The sequence below is a fragment of the Molothrus aeneus genome, chromosome 3 (genome assembly GCF_037042795.1).
Source record: "Molothrus aeneus isolate 106 chromosome 3, BPBGC_Maene_1.0, whole genome shotgun sequence".
NCBI lineage: Eukaryota > Metazoa > Chordata > Aves > Passeriformes > Icteridae > Molothrus > Molothrus aeneus.
The window spans coordinates 56,890,957-56,912,382 of NC_089648.1; the positions used below are offsets into that span (position 1 = coordinate 56,890,957).

Genomic DNA, 21,426 nt, shown 5'->3' on the forward strand with positions numbered 1-21,426 from the left:
GATGCAGCTCACTAGGGAGTTGAAGAATTTTACCTCTGCAGATGCTGATAAGCCCTGCAAGCAATTAAGAACATTTAGCAGAGAAAAACTGTATTTGTTTAAAACATGACTGCAAGCCAGAAGAAGGCTTAACAGATTTGATAATCAGCATCCAAAGCATGGATTTTTAAGTTAAGGTTTACAGATGACTACAGATAAACTGCTCCTTATTTTGTGGCCACTAAAAGGAAGTATTTCAGATACTGACAAGAAGGACATGAGAATTAGAACAAGCAGTCTATAAAATGGAAAGTGCTGGAGAACAAATATGAAAAGCAAAAAAAAAAAAAAAGTTTTATTATTTCTAAAATACTTATCACTTTGGATATCTGCCCTGTTATATATTAACAATTATTAATGTGACATTGCATCCCTTGGTATGTTTCCATCATGCACAGTATTATGACAGATAATGGTGAAGAGCTGAAAATAGATAAGACACTGAGACACTCCATTAAAATATATAAAAGGAGAGTAGTTCTTGTGTGAAACGCTGCCCAGATCTACAGGGAGTTATACTAAATCATGTAAACCTGTAAACCATTTTTTCATGTAACATGAGACCATCATAAGCAGAGCCATTCAGCTGGCATGAATCAAACAAAACATTTGATGGGGGCCTGTTACCATCTGGGTCAAAAATAATTCACCAACTGTTCATGCTCCAATACTGCAGTTAGTCACTCTGAGCTAGATTTTAGAGCCTTACAACAAGCAAAGCCCACAGCATATTCACTCCACTGGAGTGAATTTTATTTATTTACATAAATAAAAGTTAATGTTAGCAACTACCTGCTCTACTGCTGTGTGTACTATAGCTCTTGCTGATACATTCTGATGTGTATTTTTTTGTATAATCATAGAATCACAGAATGCTTTGGGTTGGAAGGGAACTTAAAGGTCATCTAGTTCCAATCCTCCTGACTTGGGCAGGGGCACCTTCCACTAGACCAGATTGCTCTGGGCCCTATCCAACATGGCTATGAATGCTTTTAGGGAAGGGGCATCCACAGCTTCTCTGGGCAACTTCCTCCAGTGCCTCATCACCCTCATAGTAAAGAGTAAATACATAGTATTTACTTTTTTCCTTCACTCCAAGTGTACAGCTTCTGTTCTGCAGTGGACAGGCCAGATGTACAATGTTTATTGGTTTCCATGTTACCTTGACTGGAACAGCCTGGTAAGAAAAACTGCAAACAGTGCTCAGGAATTCCCTCCCTTGCCTTATGGAGCCATTGCTGAGGTGGCTTTTGTCCCTGCTGGAGGCTGTAAAGTAAAACAGGGTCAAGCTGCTCAGGTGCTATTTTATTTCACATCTGGCTTAGACTGACAGCTCTGATGTGTTTCCACAGACCACTGGGCCAAAACAGCACTTTATTTAAACAAAAGAGAAGGGTCCTGTAACACCCCTCATTTTCCTTATTACGGCACAGAATAATGGTCCAGCACAGGGCTGGAGTTGTAAAGGGGAGTAGAACAGCAATATTCTGGTAAAAGTGGGACTTGTCTCAGCACTTTCACATATGCGTGAAGGCCACTGGTGGTTACCCAGCTGGGCTATGGAAAATCAATCCCTTTGAATCATGTGATTGCAACTAGAGGTTAGAGATGCTGACCTGAGGCTGCAGGCTTTTGGCTGTTGGCAGCAGGAGCTTTGCTGTTGTTTTGTCTCTGTACAGCCCTATGTGTCAGGGCCTGAGGCTATGGACCACCACAGCCATGCTCCAACATGCACTTGGAATTTCCATGGATTGTGCAACCTTTTGAATAGTTCCTATGTTTCAACTATAATGTCCACATGAAGGCTCTGAGAGGAACAGTGTCATCTTCCACATAAACATAGATTGAAGATAATCATCTCATAAAGATGTTCATGCATCCAAGCTTTTCTTCTTCCCATTATGTAGTCAGGTCTCCAGTCATTTCAGGAATCCAAGAATGCTCATCTTGATTGTCTGAATGCCCCTCACATCTTTTAACTTGATATGTTTGATAAGTATAAAATGCTAAAATTATTTTGTGAATATCACTGATTGTGAAGTAAGAAAAAACAGAGCAAGTTTGATTTTCACCTCTCCTTCTGTCAGTTTGGTTCTGGCACAAGATTGACTTTATGGAAATTAGTCTGAGCTTCCTGTGCAATTAAAAAAATTGATCCCACAACCACTTGAAAATTACAAGCATGTTTTTATAATGAAAATATTTTTTGATGATATGTACTTACCATTTTCTGTTAGGGACAGTTTTATGAGACAGTTCTAAATTAGACAAACCACAAATATCTACCAAGTGTGAGAAATTGCAAACAGATTACTTGCATCTATCCTCTAGCACTTTATGGATGCACGTGAACCAAGCAGTGATTATTTTTCCCACATGTAGCCAAGTATATGGTCTCTATTCAGTGTTTTCATTTCAGCTAAGCTCTTACATCTGTTTGCAGCAAATATACCTTAATGTTATCATATCATCCTGAGAGTCCTCTTCAAGTAAAGAAAAAAAAAAAAGTGCTGCTTCAGTTCCAGAATTGCCTTTTTGAATAGACTATTTAAAAAAAGATATCGATACCCTTCCCTGGATGAGAATTCAAGAACTCAGTCTTCAGTGCTCTTGTTCTCCTGTCTCAGTGTTCACTGCTGATGGATGACACTTGGGTATGCTGTATTAGTCACACAGGCACGTGCAGTACCCAAACCCATGACACGAGGAGATAAGATACACATTGCTTACAGTTTGGAATCCAGCAGCTACTCGTGTAACCCCATATTAAAAGAAGGATCTATTATATTTCTCTATTTATCCAACACTGAGTAGCAAATTGTAATTAGAATTTGGTTTCACAAAGATGACACCTGAAAACCCATCACCCCAGTTGCCTGTGATTCCCTCTATTTGTCTGCCCTTTGTCACACCCTTATCCCTGAGTCCTTGTCAGATTCAGACACATTTTCTCTGCAACAGAGAAATCTCATACTTTCTCTTTTCCCTCTGTAGATAGTAGCTTAATGTTCTGTAGTGCACATTTGACAGCTTTCTTTCTGATTCTTTTGATTCAGGCTCTGCCCTGATCATGGCATAGCAAGCCTCTGCAATCTGACCCAAATTTTTAAAAGTTATAAACATCTCTAACAATATCCCGTTGGATGTAAAAAGTAAGGCCTTGCACATCTCAGCTTTTCCTGCCTTTATTGCCCATTTTTTATTACCAGGAAAACTTTTATTCTAACTGAGATTTTTTACTTCATTGACTCACAAACAACTTGTTGCAGAATAATTAGGTTCCAAATTAGTCCTGGAGGCTCTAAATTCAAATAGAAATTTATTTCTATCTGAAAGACTTAAAATGTTGTTTAAATCTTTTTTGAACAGGCCAGTTTTCAAAGAAGGTAAAATTTAAAATAATAGAGAGAAATAAAGAGAAAAACCTGCTGTTATTTATGTCAACATAAGTTACAGTAAGGCTGAAGAGTCCTATGGGTTTTCACAGTTAAAACTGAAAGCAGAATTTGGCCACCATGGTTGTTATCATCACAAAATAGGGGAGTTCTGCTTAAGAACTGAAACACCTGACAGTACCCTGTTCCCTCAGTGCTATTAGCTCTGAGTACAATGCTTTCTGTTACCTTTCCTAAATTTAGGCTGTCAGTCTTTACAATTTTGGATTCTCCCCATATGTTCACCATAAATCAGGAGTCTTTTTCAACCGACCTAAGTAAGGTGAAGTGCTAATGCCAAATTACTTGCTGTCTAAAGACAAAAATACACTGATTAAATCTTCAGGATATAAAAAGGATGTTAAGAAGCTTGTGAATTCAATTGTGGTATTTCCAGGAAGCTTAGTCCTCTATAAATATGGCCTTTTTTTTTTTATTATTGAAATCTGCACTTTGAAAAGGCAGCTGGAAAAGCACCGTTTCTAAAATGAAGAATTAATTCAGAACCTAGTTGATCACATCAAGTGCAAAATCTAATCCCCTTCCCTCTTTGAATATAATGTCAGTTTGCCAGTATCTCTTTCAGAGCTAGGATTATAGAACTTTTCTAAACTTTTCTAAAGAACATTTTAATTGCATTTATTTTAAATATTCTGTACTGATTTTCCACAAATAAACTTATCAATGACATATCCTTAAGGACTTGTATGGCAAGTTAATTTTCATCCAAATATAACAAAGGAGAAGGTATAAAAGCACAAGCACAAACACTGACAGCAGCTGCATCTTGAAATCAGCAGAGGTATACTCTGATATTTTCTCACTCCATGTACACTACTTCTATCTTAATCCTTTTTACCTCAATAGCATGAAGAGCACAATAGGTCAGGTTTTCTACCCTCCAGGTATATAAGAAGCTTTTCCCATTTGGGTTAATCCAAAACCACATGACAAAAGCACCATTTTGCCATGCTGAGGAGGAGGCATGGTATTGCATGTCAGCAGTAGGAAATCCTCTTTCCCAAACTGTAGGTAGAACCCTCCCCTGGGAGGGTGTACACCCTGTAACCAGAGCATGCCTGCATGAACGCACAGGCAGCCTTGAACTAAATTTAAGGTACCTGTAAGCTGCTCTGCCGAAGGAGATGAGGTGAACATCCCCAACCCTAGGCAGGGGGCTGCTAGCAGGGAGCTTGACAGGTACTTGCTGTGCTTCTTAGCTGGTTTTGACAGCCTGCACTCAATTCTGCTGCAGGGACATCATTAGCTTGATGGATGTTTACCCTGGTCAGCTCTGACAGCAACAGTGAGCAAGGTGAGACAGCCAGGCTTTCAGTCTCAGCTCTGCAGGCCCACGGGGGACATACGGTGCTCACTTCAGCAGTGAGCTTGTGCAGAAACCACAGAAAGTGTTCTTCACTACCGCCTGTATTCCGGCTCAACAGATTAAGTTTCAACAAAGTGCATTTCCCTGTCCTGTCATCACACTTTCTCGTGGCAACAGATTTCCCACATTTCCTAATATGAGGGAAAAGTGTCCAGTTGAACACCACAGGTCATGTCTTGCCTGTCAGTTTCTACTGTGGGAGGACAGCTGTGGTGCTTGACTGTGGCTGTGAACTATATCTTCTCCCAGATCTCTCTTCTACCTGTCTTTTCCCTGATGAGCTAGAATTACTGTGTTAAGACAACAGGGAAATGATCAATCCCCGTTCACCCTGTTCATGCCACTTGTGGTTTATAAATGAGCTCAAGGAGAGCAAAAGTAAGGGAGGTGAATATCCATGATTTAGTGAAAGGCTAATTTTATTCCTTCCAGGAGCCTTACTTAAGCTGCACACATTGGTTCTTTGACCCTGAAGAAGAAAGGGCAAAATTGATGCTAGTAATGACCAAGAGAAGAACTAGAGAAACACCGTGTTCTTCCTAAACCACACAGACTTCATTGCAGTGGCGATGCTATGAGAGACACTAGCTGCCATGAAATAAAGACAACTGATATTTGTTTAAGTGTGGAATAAAAGTGGTCACATATACAGTGGTCTAGCGGTTCCTTCGAAAAATCTTAGTTCACAGTGGAGCACTGTAAAGGATCTGCTTCAGATCCTGCTCCAGCCATCCCAAACATGAGTGGCTGAGCTAAGCAGGTGAGGGTTTTGCTGTCTCTGATACCTCTAAACCACTCCTTGCTGCCAGAAGCACTAGGAGGTTGCAGCTACCTTCTCTATCTCTCTGCCTTGTTCCTCCCTCAGCTGGGTGTTGCAAGGAGTAGCATTTTGGTAAGCACTCAAAATGCCCAGAAACAGTACAGCCAACACATTTAGTGCTCTGTCATGAATTGCTCCCTGCCTGACACCTGCTGCTCTCTCACAAGCAGAATTTGAACTGCTCTGTTGCTGATGGGGATTGTGGGGGGTCTGAGTTTCATGTAGGAGGATGGTTCTTTGTCTCCTGGCCTCCTTTGGTGGAGTGCAGACAAGGTGATGTCCATGGAGGAGTGAGCTTAGGAATGTGGGTAGACCCAAAAGTGGACAAGAGAACCAGGAGGTAACCGGGGTAAGGCTTTGAAAAATGGGGGCAGAACACAGAAGGGGAACATTTCTGCAAAGGTACATATGAACTCCTTCAATGATTTATATGTAAGCCATTGCTCATGGAGCTGTGCAGTGTTTGGCAGCTGTATTTGCCGTTGATATCTGTTGATTCATGAGCAAGGCATAACTTTCTGGGAAGAGACTCTTTCAGTTTCCCGTTGCCTGGCCCCTGACCTGCTCTGTCAGCAAAGGTGAAGTTCTTTTGGTGTGCTGTGGGCTGTGCACCATGAACTGGGCTATTGTGCACCCTTATCTCCTGGAGCAGCAGGATGTGTGATGGCCCTGCTCCCCTCTGGAAAAGCATGCTGAGGCCTGTGATTGCATTATCCATGGAAAAATACAACCTGGACCAATACAGATAGGCTGTGGCTCTGCTGTAGGACCTGATCCTTTCCAAAGGATGAGGTGTCAAGGCAAGGCCTTAGGGTAACAGGTTAAGCAGGGCTTCAACTTGACACTGCTGCAATGACATGGAGAGAGAAAACTGCACAGAGCAGCTCAGGGGGAAGAAAAGTGGATGCAACATTGTTGCAGGGAAACAAGAGGGGAGCTGTGAGAACCCTCAGATTGCTGCAGTTGAAGGCCAGTTTTGGTGCTCCCTTTGGGATACTCGTATCTCCAGATATGTTTACAACCAGTTTAATAACTGTTGGTGCCACCTTTGGCTCTGATGAGGGTGTTGTGTAACTTATCACAACAAATTTGATATTAGTCAGCTGTGATTTCACTCACAATGGAGATGTGACAATCTCTTGCTGAGCTCAGCTCCAGCTCCCCAGCAAGGGGCAAGGTAGCTGAGAGCACAGCACTGAAGCAAAATCAGTGCCCGACCTGAGTGTGTCCCTCAGGAGTTAAATTGTTGCTGTGACCCCAGACCAGGGCTCCAAATGGCTGCAGTGAGGAGGCAGCAGAAGTGCCACAGGTAGGGGCATCAGCCAGCCTACTGCAAAGTGTTACAGACTCTGGATAACCACAGGGCTAGTCTCAAGTCTGGGTTAATGTATCTTGACATAAAGTATCCTCTCTGGTCTTTATTTACTGAGCTGGCTAAGGAGGAGCACAGAATCTAATTTTTAATCCTTATTTTAATTTACACTGCTGTTAGTGAGTACTCCCTTTTTTAGCTGGGGTCTCAACACTTTGAAATAATTGCTTAGTGCACTTATTTTGGTATGATCTAACTTTTCTAAGCTATCCTTTATGGCGTGAACAAACTAGTACAAAATTAAAGTGCTGAGGGGTGGTGTTGGGTTTTTTTTTGTTGTTGTTTTTTTTGGTTTTTTTTTTGTTGTTGTTTTTGTTGTTGGTTTTGTTTTGTTTTAATTTTAAAACAAAATTTTTTAAAATTTTTGTTGTTGTTGGTTTTGTTTTGTTTTGTTTGGGGTTTTTTTGGTTGTTGTTGTTGTTGTTGTTGTTGTGGGTTTTTTTGTGGATTGATTTCATTTGGTTTGGTTTTTTTCCCTAGAAAAAATATCAGCCACCAAAGCAGAAATTTGTGTGAGATGGTTCTCAAAAGTAGTTTGGTACAGCTATTCTGGAATGATTAGCTGGTCAAATACATCACTTTGTTAAGTCGCAAGTGAAGTTCTTGAAGTGAAATTAGCTTGTTCTTGCCTGTAGTTCTTTGAAAAATACAGTGCTGGTGACCTCTAGTGGAGTAAAAATAGACCTTTTTTTTTTTTTAAGATTGCCCAAAAAAATCCCCATTAAAAGCAGAGGATTTTTCTCCCCTCCAAACTTTATTAAACAGCTGTTTACAATAAAATAGAAGAACAGAAAACCCATAAAACAGAAGCTTATTTTGCTTGTCTATATTCAAGAACCTGAAAGCAGCCATACAAAATCTGTTTTTGTGAGCTCACAGTTCTGATGGATTTATGTAATGCAAAGATTATGATGTGATTCTGATAAAGAAGGCACATGACATTGGTGTAATGCATTTAGCTGTGGATTTTGAGAAAAGGTGAAGAACCTGTAATGGATAATTCCATCCAAACCTCTTATTAATTCTGTTTCAGCTCTCCTGTTCTTCCTGTCACCAGAGGGTGAAGAATAGAAAAGGCAATTGGTTTCTTAAAAGTAGACCCTCAGTGGACACTCAATGAGCTTGACAGTTAGTCTTTGTACCAAGAATGCTTTCCTCTTCCTGGAGAAAACCCTAGATGTGATTAAATCAGGACTTAGGGCATGTACTAAGCTGTTTTAAGCTTGCTAGAGCTTAAAAGCTGAAGTCTCTGAAGGTGATGTCTTCAAGGACTGTGTCATGTCCTTGCTTCCCAGCTCTTGATGCCCAAGAAGCTGCACCTTGCCCTTCACTCTCCTCAGGAAGAGAGTTAGTTGCCCCCAGCCAGTCACCCCAGGGAGTTTTGAACTGAACAGCATGAAGAAAATTGCCCCGTGGTGGAGGTAGATGAAAGTAGAGCTCCAACCTCTGCCTGTTTGGCACCTGATTCTAGGGAAGTTGCTTACAACAGACTTTCCAGGACAGTTTGTTCATTGGTAGATGCCTTGCTTCTTAAATGCATGGAAAATAATTGCACTAGGGGCATTACAATTATTTATTAGTAATTCTTAATAAATATGAAGAATTATTAACAAATAATTGTCAAGTTGAAGAAAAATCTGTGGTCGCTTCCACAGTGGTCTCTCTTGGGTTTACTTCTTTTCTCTTGGCTACCCTTCCACCACTCATGTCATCAGCAGATGTGTGCATTAACTTTGTGTGGGAGACCACAAAAAACACCCAGCTGGGAGGGGAGCTCCACTGACAAATTAGTATAGAGAGTTGTAAAAGTGTGAGTAATAAGTCAGTTAGACCACAAAATTATACATTTAAGTAAGAGTAATTTACTACAGAATTATGAAAGGCGATGTGGCAGGCTGGCTAATAGTTCTTCAGAAAGGGAATTGAGGTTGTAGCATACCCCATCTTATTAATGAGCAATAATGTTGACACTGTTGGGCAGAAATGTGAGGATCGTGTCTGTGTTATATAAGCAGAAAAAGTAACATGTAAGAGTCATGAAGAAATTTTTCTGCCTTACTCAGCAGCCCTGAGGCATCCACTAGTGCTTCATGTCCCATTCTGAGCAACATTCCCCAAAGAGGGTGTGATTCAGTGAGGAGTCTTGTCAAAGTCAGCAGCAGATATCCAGTGTCTTCAAACAGCACAGAAATATACAGTTCTTCATGTCCCCTGGGAAGAAAGCAAGGAAAGATGGACTAGCACTTGTACAGAGGGTCTAAGATAAACATGAGTCTAACAACGAGCATAATTAAGCGCTGGAAGAGACCTGCCTCAGAAGACAGTGAAATCTCTGGTTTTAGGCATTTTTAAAGAGCAGGTTAGACAGGAATAATTTAGCACTAAAGATAACCAGCAAAGACTGAGATAGCTGACCTTTTGTTAGGGCAGGAAGATGGACTACATGGCCTACAGGGGACGCTGTCAGACTTATTTTTCCCCTTGGCATGCTCTGAAATGCTTAAGCTTGATTTTCATCTGTGTTCCAGACTCCCAAGTGTGAACAAAGTGAACGGTAACTGCCTTTATATGTTTTAAGGCTTGGTTAATACTAAATCACAAGGACAGAGTCTAGGTTTCCCAGACTGGGTGTTCAAATATAAAGGATGTTTTGGGCTTTAAAATGACACATCTTGGTTCCTGAACTCCAGTGCAGAGTTAATGCTATCCATTCATCTTTTTGTCATGTTGTGAAGGTGGATTAATTCAGTCTTATGAAATTTTTATCTATTACTGTACCATATAGTATTTTATGGGGAAACTGTTAACTATATTTCCATGACAGATTATCTCCATTTCCAAGGTTAATACCACAGGCTGGAAAGAACAAACATCATAATGCTCACTATCACTGTAGGTTATAAAGGAAGCAGCAGTGGCTGTGGTTTTGCAGATTCAGTTCTGATGTACCAGAGACCTCCACAATATTATTAGCTAATAATTATCTTCTTTGTGTACTGAACAAGGTGAAGGTGTGTGAAAAAACCCATATGCAGTAGAGATTTTAAACAACCTGTTGTGCATGTGCACAAAAGTGCAGAGTACCACAGGCACAAATACCCTCTGCTTCTGGGATTTACCAGCTTGCACACAGCTGCCTTTTGTAATAGTGTTTCCAGGTGCCCCATGCATGAAATCAACCTATGCAGTACTCAAACATGAAGAACAAATTTATAGGATCCCGAGACTGGCTCAGCTGTTGAGAGTATGGTGTTAATGACACCAAAGTGATGGGTTGGATCCCCATACCGGCCATTTACTTTAGAGTTGGACTTGATGATCCTTGTGGGTTCCTTTTAACTCAGAATATCTGTAATTATCTGTGATATGACTCGTTGAGACAAACCTGTATTGTCTTCAAGAAGAAGCTATTTGGTTCCTCTCCCTGCTCAGTTAAGCAGGGAGGCACAACACAAGCTGTTGCTGAGATAGTTGTGAGTTGCTCCCTAGCTTCCTCTCTCCCAGAGTGGCACAGTCCAGGCAGGAGCCCCATCTACAGGGAGCCAAGCGGCCCCTGGCCTGTTGGGCTGCCCAGAAATCTCTCCTGTCTAAACTCACAGCAACCTACAGAGATCAAACCTCAATTTGATCTGGCAGTCACTTGGAAATGAAGCTGGAGGAATGGAATGATGTGGGAAGTCTCTGAAAGCTGTCTGAAAGCAGACTTGCCAAATCTGAGAGCAGCCTGTGCAGCTCCAGCAGGCTGCAGGGTCCATGCAGTAGATGCAAACCCATCTGTTGGCTGCAAGCACCTGGCCAGCTGCAGTTACCATGCAGAGCAGTAACACTTCTGCTTTTTCTCCAAAATGTTCCTTCCGAATCCCACTTGCTCCATGACACTCATTATCTCTGAGGAACCAGGATCCAATAAAGAGGTGAAGACTTTGATAAGTTCCTTTGCTCCTGCCCTGACCTCCAAACACCTGCAAAAAGACATAGGCAAATAGTTAAGGGGAATTCCACTGCAGCTGTGTTGCCCAGCCCTCACTGCTCTAGCTTGCCACTGGCACAGGTGTTTCCCTTGGCAGGGAGGATTTCAGGTGAATGAAGCATTTGTAGGGTGTGCTAAGGCCCTCCCTTTTAAGTGGCAAATTGAAAACTTGCCTTTTAGGGGTGTTGTGGTTTAACCCCAGACAGCAATTCTGTACCATGCAGCCTCCCATTCACTCCCCTAGCTTGTCTCAGTGTGATGAAGACAAGAATAAGGGAAAAAAGTAAAACTGGTGGGTTGAGACATGAGTAGTCTAATGACTAAACAAAGTAAATAATAATCATCATCATCTGATGAGAGAGGAAGAGGTAAAACCTAAAAAGCCCCATGTGATGCACAATACTACTGCTCTCTTCCCACTGACTGATGCCCAGCCCATTCCTGAGAGCGATCAGTGCCTCCCAGCCAACTCTATCCCAGCCAAAACTGGGACCAGGAGTTGTGTTGCTGCACATCTGAGCACTGTCCCAAGGGTACCCGCCCACTACTGCCCCATCCATATCAAGGATTCTCATAAATGGTGCCAGTGCTGAACTGTTCCAACTATCCTGCAGTCATAAACCTGAAGGATTAAATGTCTTCTACCCATAAAACTGATTCTTCTCCTCAATTTTAATGTAATGTATGTTCAAGCTGAAGATAAAATTTAAAACACATAAATGTTAAACCTTTCAGAACATAATCAAAATACTGGCTTAGAAAACATGGCTTTTAGAAATAAAAAGTGCTGAATTATTTCATTCATGTTCTCACTCTTGAGTTTCTATGAATGAAGCTTAATTAACTCAGGCTTTTAAGTTTTTACAGCTAAGAGGGTGGGTTGTGTAGGTGTGATAATCATAAGACTCCAAGAATTAGGCACTTTAATATGTTGCCTCTGATTTCCATGGCATGTGTCCAAGAGATTGAGAGCTGGCACAAGAGTATTAGCTTCTAGAATTGGCAAGGGATCCAAACCCCACAGCGGTAAGCATGGATATATATGTCTGAACACGTTAGCCAGGGAAAAAAAATCTTTAAATCACACAGAAAGCCATTTTGAAGTCAGATGTCTTGCAGTGAACTGGGACTTTTCTCAAAAGGGTACTGAAGGCCTGATTTTCTTTTCTTACTCCTTTGCCCCTTTGGGTGGGCTCAGGTAGAGGAGAGGACATGGTCAAAGAGCTTGGAGTAAGAAACAATGAGTGTGTATGTAGTAGGCAGTGTGATATTCACTGAGTACAACTGAAATTTCAGAGCTGCTATCAGGAAGGAGCAGATACCCACTGCAAAAAGCCAAGGTGCAGCTCAGGCAAGCCACAGACCAGGAAGGAGAGAGTTTTCTTTGAGAAGTGGAGTGCATATTGATAACTGCCTAGGAAAGGGTAAGATTTGGAGAAGAAGGTGAAGTGTGAGAGATGTGTTCAAAGCTCCCAGTCTGACGGGGAGAAGTTGAAGGCAGTACCAAAACTCACCAGTTTTCCCAAAAATCAGTGGAGAAAGAAAAAGGGTCTTTCACTTTCCCAGAGGAGCCAGGAAGAAACTTGCAAGTTTCCTTGCTCTCATAAGAGTAGCTGCAAGTAAGCAACAACTCCAGTGCTGCTCTGGAGTTTCTGGTTACTTTTTGTGGTGTGAAATTAGCCTTCAGCCAAGTCAGCAGCTTTCTGCCTATTGATTCCATGTACCCAAAAATCTTCCTCATGCACTATGTCCATGGTAGGAAAGTCCTTTCCAAGAGCTAAACTTTATCAGAGCTAACTAAAAATCTATGCTGTGTTCTCTCTTGTTTGACAAGACCTGCTGAAGTTAGAAGCTGTATTGGAAGGCTAAAGCATTGTGTGCACCCTGTTTGCTGTGAACCCAATGTCAGACATTCTTTGCTTGGGGCATTCCTGCTCAGAGGCAGTGCAGTGCTCTTCAGGACACTGCGAGTGCCCAGCACAGCACATGCTGTACCACTGAAAGTCCCCTGGGCTTTGCCAGCACCTATTTCATCAGTGTGAATTTAAACAACTAATGCCTCAGTGATTAGTCTGCAAGAGAGAGGTTTAAGCCAAGCTGAGCAGCACAGAGTCTGAATCTGAATGAGAAGGGAGGGAGGAGGGTGTCTGCTGAGTGGAGTCGCTCATAGGCTGGCAGCCCCTGCTGTGTAGGAGGCAAAAGAGTGCACCAGGACTTCTGTAGTCTTCAGAGAGACCCAAGCCCTGATGCTAAAGTCTCTTGCACAGAAGTAAGTCAGCCAAGCAGCCATGTTGGGATGTCAGGGACCTTGGTGACAAGTGGCAGCTGCCTTCTTGTGAGGCTGCCTGCCTTTACCAGGGGCATGGAGGGAGGCAGCAGCAGGCCCTGCAGGCTGCAGTACTCAGCTGCTCAGGGAGCTCCTTCAGTACAAATCATGCTGCTAAACTAAACAAAAAACTACAAGACAGGGTTTGCTTCACAAAACCAGCTTTTGCCAGGGTGATATGTATCTTGGCCTTTAAAAAAAAAAACAAATAAAAACTCAAATGCCAGAAGAGCAAATGCCAGCCTCTGAATTGCAGCAGGCTGCAATCCCCACCAAGTGTTTTTGGAGGATGTGTGGATGTGTGTCAGGGATCCTCTCTGAGGCCACAGCCCAACTGAGGGTTTCTTTCCTGATGAGGTTCCCTGGGCTCCCGTGGTTGCCCACCCAACTGATCTATATTGGATAACCAGGCAGCTCCTGCCAACACAGACACAGCCTGCCTCCAGGAGCTACACAACATAGTGTGAGGGGCCAGAGACCTGGTGCCTCAAGGGCATCCACTCCCCTCTCACGGTGATCAGGAGGAAGTGTCATTTAAGTGGGAAGCAAATAAACTGTTTTCTGCCAGGCCTCTCTCTGCCAGCAAAGTGCCTACCTGTGCCTCCAGGACATACAGTGGAGAAAGGAATCTGTCCCCTTCCTGTCATAGTGCTGCCAGCATAGCATTTCTCCTGCCTGTATTTCAAAAGATGGGATTTTGGTGTGTGCAGAGGAAAGGATTCTGGGGCAGAAACCCTCCAGTTTTTCCAAAGAGCCTCTCCTGTATTGTCCTGGATTCTAATAGATCTGTCACTCCACCTACTGAGCTTTCAGTATCTCCAGCTCTGAAGGGGAATGGTAATCTCAAAATAAATTTGAGACACCCCAGATGCACAGTGTCCACTGAAGACTGCCTTTGCTACCTGTTAATGGACTCAGGTGACAGAGGTTCTGGGGAACAGGTGACCTGAAGCATTTATTGCAGTGTGGGAGTGCCCACTGCTCATTTCTTTGGGACTGCTGGGTTGAACACAAATTGACCTGTGCTTTGGAAGCTGGCTTCATTTCCTGCTTGCCTGCAATGACTTGAAAATTTGGATGGACTTTGGAAAGCTTTACCCAGACATTTGGTTTTAATGAATGCATGTAAAACTGCTTTCAGATTGCCAGCTGCGGTAAAAGACCAGCAAGAAGGCGAAGCATTAATGACATTTAGTTGTTTATTTTTGCAACAATAAGATTTTCAGGAGAAAACAAAACACATTGTCAGTGGAAATAATTAAAACCATGAAAATGACTGCATTTCCTGTGTGACTGACATATTCCATGTGGGAGAAAATGTTTCCCAGCAACAAAAAAAAATACAGTTCAGCAACTCAAACTTTTCTTAGCAATGTAAACCTCTTTCCTTAACTGGAACAGGCAAAGGGAATTTCAGCTTACACATTTTTAGCAATTCATCACAAGAGTAAAGAACAAACTCCCCTTTCCACTGTACAATGATCTTAAAGGGTTCAAATTTTGACACCTTTTTGGAAATTCCTAGAAACCACCTGATTTCAAGCTGTGGGTGACATTACTAACTGGCTTCTTTGGGCTTAGTCCTTGCACTGGGAATGTGCACTGCCTCCCAATTTTATTTCAGATGGACAATTTTCTTTCCGATGTGAGGGCTGCTATTTCTATTATTTGTTAAAAAAGAAAAGGTAAATATAAAATATTTGAAGCAAACAGGAAAGAACAGTGTGTCATGACAAACAGTGGACATGTTATTCAGCAAGAAAATACAAGTGGCCCCTTTGGATTACTCAGAAGTTAAAAGATCTTTCTTTTTACTTGTTGGAAAGGCTACACAGCCATGAATGTGAAAACCTGAGCTAAAATTTATATTTTATTTTGTTTTCTCATCTCAATTCTATTTGTATTGTATTTTCCAGTCTTACCTTCAGTTTGATTTCAAGTTTCTGCCAAAACATAACTCAGAGTTGCTGACCAAGGCCACACTGTACTTCTAAAGAAATACTAACAGAAGACCAAAAGATTAAATATTTGTGCCATGAGTCAGTGGGACTCTGGAGGGAGTCATGAAGTGTGATGAGCTCTGGACTATGTCTATGATTGAGTTTTTTAAAGCCAGATAAGAATATATTGGTATAAATCATTGCCTCTGAGTGTGAGTAAGAGCATAACAGAAAGAGTATGGCTTAGTAAGAAAACACAGGACTTAGAGTGAAAAAAACTTGTGTTCTCAGTTGTCATGAATTTTCTATATGACATCAGACTATATTATTTATTTACTTACTATCCATTATTATCCAGTATTATCCATTTATTGATGTGTCTGTACTTTATTCAGTTGCAAAATCACACAAATGGCATAGCCTAAACACTGTGTTTATGAAATATACCTTACATTTATAAAAAGCATCTTTGCAAAACTGACTGATGAATTGTAATTATTTTGCTGTGCAACAGTAATGACAATTATCTTTATATTCAAAGTTCCTGAAGGATGGATCATTTCACTCTCTTGAAGTGAACCGAGCAGCTCTCGGTTTTTGTAATCCAGCTCTCATTGCTCAGTAACTGGAATTTTGGCATATTTTCCTCCTTGTGTATGGGTATCAATGTGTCAACACTAATGGGAAAGGCTACTCATGCTTTTCTAGATTGCTACTCTTTTTTTTTTTTTTTTTAATAAGGAGTATGGTTTTCTTTTGGTTTTTCTCCATTTCTTCCTTGTCTCCTCTCTATGTCACTTCCATTCTTTCATCTTCCCAGCCTTCCTCCTGCTGTTCCAAGCCAGCTATCTCATGAACATGTTCTGCAAATGGTAAACTATTTGTTCTGAGAATAAATCTCAACAATCAAAGATGAAGGCAAAGTAACTTAAGCTGATATGTCAAGAAAATGCTCTCCATAGTTTGCTGAAAAGCTTTGTTTCTACATTTTAAAATAAATTAATTGGGAGACTTCCACTATCTTCTTTTTAAGAATCATGAAATTTACAGAGAAATAAATAACCTTCTTTACCCCAACTCTGACAAAAGTGGTCTATGAAAACTGATTCAGAAAACTCTTCAACTCTTAATTAATTTCTATTGGCTTATCACCAGCTTCCCTGTCTTTCCACAGTCCCAAATTTGAGTTATTAGATCACCAGAAATACAAATACAAACCACGACCAGAGATTTTAGAAGAAATCCCCACATCAGCCTCACATTTTCTAGACAGATTATTCAGATTATTCTGAATAAATCTAGACAGATTTATTCAGTAATTGAATGTGACTATCTTATCTTCTTTTTCTAGCCTAATCATGTTTCTAGTACTAAAGTGTTTGGCTGATTTTGAAAGCAAGGAACTGAGAAGATGGCAGAAAAGGTGATTTCTTGCCAACTGCGTGTGGATAAAACCAACAGGGGAATCTTATGAGAGTGTTGCACTCATACCCCTTGCCTGCCTCCTGACACTCTCCTGCTTTGGGCTTTTAAATCTTTCTCACTCTTGTTTCCCACTCCTGAAGGCTGTGACCTTCTGCCCCCACAGCACAGCTGTGAAGCCAGGGCTCCTACTCTTCAGAGCATCATTAATCTGTTGCCCATCTCAGCATTTTGGATGGGCTGCCTTCTGGCAGCATTTCTCCCTGCTCTCTGGTTCCCTTCCTGGGTAGCCATGAGAGGGGCAGAGCAGGTGCAGTTCTGTCCTAGCCTGCCACCCTGGCAGGCTTCTGGCCCTGATCCAAGGGACACCTTGCTCCTGGCACAGAGCCCAGCCAAGCCATTGTTTGGAGCATTGTGCACAGGCAAGGCAGTAACAGGAAAACAATGGAGAACTGAAAAGCATCAAAGCACACTTCGTTTTCTTCCTCCTTATCCCAGTCATGTCTGTTGCACCAGAGTTTTTCTTGCTTGCTTGACTGTTTATTTCTGGTGGGAAGCAGAGGGGGTTGTGGGACCAGGACCCTGTGGCCACCAGCAAGGGCTTCAGTCACTGCATTTCACACTACCCCTCTACAACTGGCTTGACTGCAGAACCAGCACAGGCTGTTTGTTTTCTCTCTCTGTTTGCTTTCATTGGTTGCAATCAGCTTTTTTACAGTTCCTTCATTTTCTGGGTTCCCAGTAAGCATCAGTAAACACCAGTAACATCAATGCCTCAGATTTTTGCCACAGTTGTGATAAGACATCCTCACACTGGCTGAGCTGTGGCTTTTCACTATCAGCTGAAACTGATGACACTGCAGCCCATCCCTCATAACAACACCATACAAACAGTAGATCTCAGGTTAAAATATTTCATATTTCCACTTACTGGGAACATTTTTTTCCAAAGACCATATTACACTGATACAATTTTTACAGGCATAGGGTATACCTGAGGGAGCAGGTCAAAGCCCAGGGACCTTCCTGGCACTTCAGCAGCACCTACAGCTCAGCATGGCAAGGGTGCACTGTCCTTTGGGCAGCCCAAACACAAGTCCTTTGAATAAGGATGTGTTCCTTCATGTTTTCTCTGGTCATTATGGTTTGTACTGTGTCTACTGGCTGCTTTACCCTCTGTGCAAGCTAGGTACATACCTTCTGAGATTACCCCAGGGGGCAAAGTTAAACCATTGCTGTGTTGCAGCTGGCATAAGTACCATAATATAAAGGCAGAACTAGAAAGGAAAAATGGATTATTTGATTGGATTTCTTAGTAAACAAGGAGATAAATATTTAAGAAAATTGTAGGCTCTGGCTTTTGAAGGGACTGAACTCCAGGTGCAAACATAGTTAAAAAAGTCCTACTGTTTTTGTCTAAAATACCTTTTTGTTCCTATTAAACAAAAAAAGAAATTCACTATTGTATTCACTTAACATTCATTTCGTAAAATCTTTTCATCCTAAGATTTGAGAAGTCAATGTAATGCAGTGTTTTTATTACTTATTCCTGGGGGTAATATGCTTCTTGTTCAGGGGAAGGTGCAGTTCCTGACAAGTTTTTAAATCCTCCTGAAGTCTGTATGTGCCAGTAGCTGTGTATAATCAACATTTTTAGTCGGAGGATGGTATTTAGTTTAGGGGTTTTTGAACAGTTGCGTTACATCTCCTCTTTCCTCCCTGTCAAGTTGCCACAGGCACCTCTGGCATTCTCTGACACCTCCAGGACCATTACATGTGAAGGCACTTGGGATGTGGGAACAGCTGGGCACTTATGGAGTCAGCTGAGTTTCCAGAGAGCTTGCACTGACCTGAGCTGTGGGTTATATGAGGTGTGGGCTGTTAGAGGAGGTCGATTACACACCACATTATCACAGAGGAATCTTATCACAGCTGAGTTTGATCTATGAAAACATTTTCTCTCCTTCCCTAGCCTAAACAGCCTCTCTTTTTTTTCCAAAACTTGCAAATAATTTCTTTAAAAGTTAACATTACTTTTTGCACATAAACCATGAAGAAACAACACCTCTTTGGATGTGTTAAGAAATTGCTAACAGCACCAGCAGCGTCCTGTAAGGACTGACAGGTGGACATTTTACAAGGAAAGTATGTAACATGTGAGAGCAGAGTTAGGCTGACTCTATAGATACACGTAAAAGGCACTGCCAAAGCCCAAACTCCCTAATGGAAGCAATGTCCCCATAGCATCCCTGGCCGTCCAGTTTCTGAAGCTGACAGTGAGGCAGCTGTCAGATGGAGCAGTTAAAATGTCTTTTGTCACGTTTTTCTTGTTAAGCAAACATCAATAAAGGTCTTATTATGCCTGCTCTACATAAGGAAAAAAATGTTTAGGAATTCTCCTGTCTGGAAATACTGCAAAGCTACTGAGTTTCTACGTCTCCCTTTCCCTCCCATGCTATCTGCAGGCATTAATGTATTACAACAAAAACAAACAAGCAAGCAAGCAATCAGAGACCTTGCTGAAAACAAACAAGAAGCCTGCAGCACTGCCAGATTATACAACAGTGATTCCCACTGGGGGTAACTTGGACAACTTGCCTGATGGAGGCAGTGGGTCTGCTGAGAGCACTTGGAGGCTCTCCCAGGACTGGGAGAGAGCGGGACAGGCAGCCTCTATAGGCAGCTCACCTGCACCCATGCACAAACTTTCCCTCCTGCTGCCATCCAGCCCCTGGCCACTGCTGCCACAGAAGCAAGTAAGGATGGAGTGGCTCCCAGCAGTGATCAAAATCAAGTCTTTGACTCAATATAGCTGAGAAAGTCTCAGTTTTTCTACAAATAATTCTCATGGAAAGAAGGGTGGCTTGCCCTGCATTTGCTTGTAAAATACCACGTGCATCTTTGCCATGTAAAGTCCTGGTTCATACTATCACTGGCTGCAAAGAGCTGTCATGGTTGTTTTCCTTTCCACTACTTCTCACTATAATTTGCTCAGAAGTTACAAGAATGCAGCAATGCCGTGTGTGTGTGCTCCGTGCCTTAACTTTAGCTGACAGAGCAAACACTTCAAACCCTCCCCTTCAGTGTGCCTTCTCTGCTAAAAACCTGTGCGTATGAACACAGGGAGAGGAGGAAAAGAGAGGAAAAAAGAGAGAGACCCTGTAAGTGAATGGGTAAGGAATGTGCATGGAGCTGTGCATGGATAGATGTCTGATGTCCCAACTATTTGTTAAAAGGCAAAAGCAATACTTCCGACAGACGGCCCTCCCCTCGCCTGCAATAGGCTCCCCAGAATAGCAACAGCCTGTGTCACTGCAAAGGGCAAAGCCTTCTGAAATAGCAACAAAGTTGTTCACGAGCCACTTTGTGGTTTGCATTTGGTTTCAGCCAGCTTCGGGAACTTGTTGCCATGAGGAAAACAAGCTGCCCTTTCCTGGCCGGCCGGGGAAGGAGCGCGGCGCTGTGAAGTGCTCCCGCCCAAGGTGCGAAGGGGCACTGATGGCACCTGGGCAGAGCACGGAGGACCTCAGCCAGCAGAGCCAGGCGATGGGAGCAGGGGAGGATGAGGAGCGCGGCCGGGGCTGCAGCCGCTGCCGGCTCCCGGCTGCAGCAGGTAAGGAGGCAGGAGCTGAGAGCCAGCTGTGGCAGCTGCAGCTGCCCGCATCGCGAATGCTCGGCCCCACAAAGCACAGGGACGCCCGGGACGTGCCTTCTCAGTTTCTAAACGTGCAAGAGGGGAACATGTGAGCAAGGACGGGGACTGCCAGCTTGAATTTTGAATGAATTTTGAATGAATTCTGAATGTGTGATACTTTCCCTAAAAGGCCTTGGTCCTACTGCTCGTGTAGGTGCTGTCTGTTGTGTAAATCATTTTCCTTTATGACCATCAGCCATCTGAAAGATAGGAGAACCTGCTGCCCTCTAACAGCAGTGATCTGGTCCTTGCACACTCGGGGGCAGTTCAGCCCTTTCACCAGAGTGAGTGGAGGAAGTCCAGGCAAGCACTGCACCTGTCCATGCAGGGGAACAGTTCAGGGTGGGGGGACAGGGTCTCCCTCCTGTTTTTACTTCCCTAGCATTTCAGGAAGAAACAGGGTTTCTGTGCTGACACCCTCAAAAATTAGCTGTAACATTTATTCTGCAATAAGTTTTAAGTGCAGAAACTGCATTTCATAGCTCTTCATCTTTGCTGTCCTACCCAGCCAGTTTTTCTCAGTTGCAGTGTGGTTTTGCATTTTCAAACACTTTCCCAGATGATAAGATGAAGGGGATAATGCCCCACAATCATGATATTTCTCAGCCACAAGGCTTATTATGCCCTATTATAAGCTGTACCCAAACAAGACAGCATGGTCATAAGCCAGAAATGACAATGTCCCAAGGAGATTTTGTTCACTTTGAGCTGAATGAACTGATTAACGCAGGAATATTCAGGAACCATAGGCACAAATGCTTTGTTGGAGTGTAATAGTGATCCGTCAAGCAATGTCTCCTGATACTGGAATCAGAGGTTAGCCAAGAACAGAAAGTCAGTAGGTGGGCAGACACATTTAACATTGCCTTTGGGACTGAGGAGAGCAGTGCAGATGGTTATAGGATAGCAATAAACAGCAAAATTTCTGCAGCACATGGGTTAAGGTTAGAAGAGTATGTGCAAGTTGCATATCTATCCTTACCCTCAAAAATTAAAGCAGTAACCTGAGGAATATGTAATTA

General features: G+C 42.5%; 1 protein-coding gene across 1 annotated transcript in view; it reads left to right on the forward strand.

Moving 5' to 3' along the window:
* The first annotated feature begins 20,102 nt into the window (after positions 1-20,102).
* SLC2A12 (solute carrier family 2 member 12) overlaps positions 20,103-21,426 on the forward strand; it is a 30,335-nt gene continuing 29,011 nt past the window's right edge. The window contains exon 1 of the mRNA XM_066545744.1: positions 20,103-20,323. Coding sequence (XP_066401841.1) covers positions 20,209-20,323 — 115 coding nt within the window. The 5' untranslated portion in view covers positions 20,103-20,208. The remainder of the gene's footprint in view (positions 20,324-21,426) is intronic.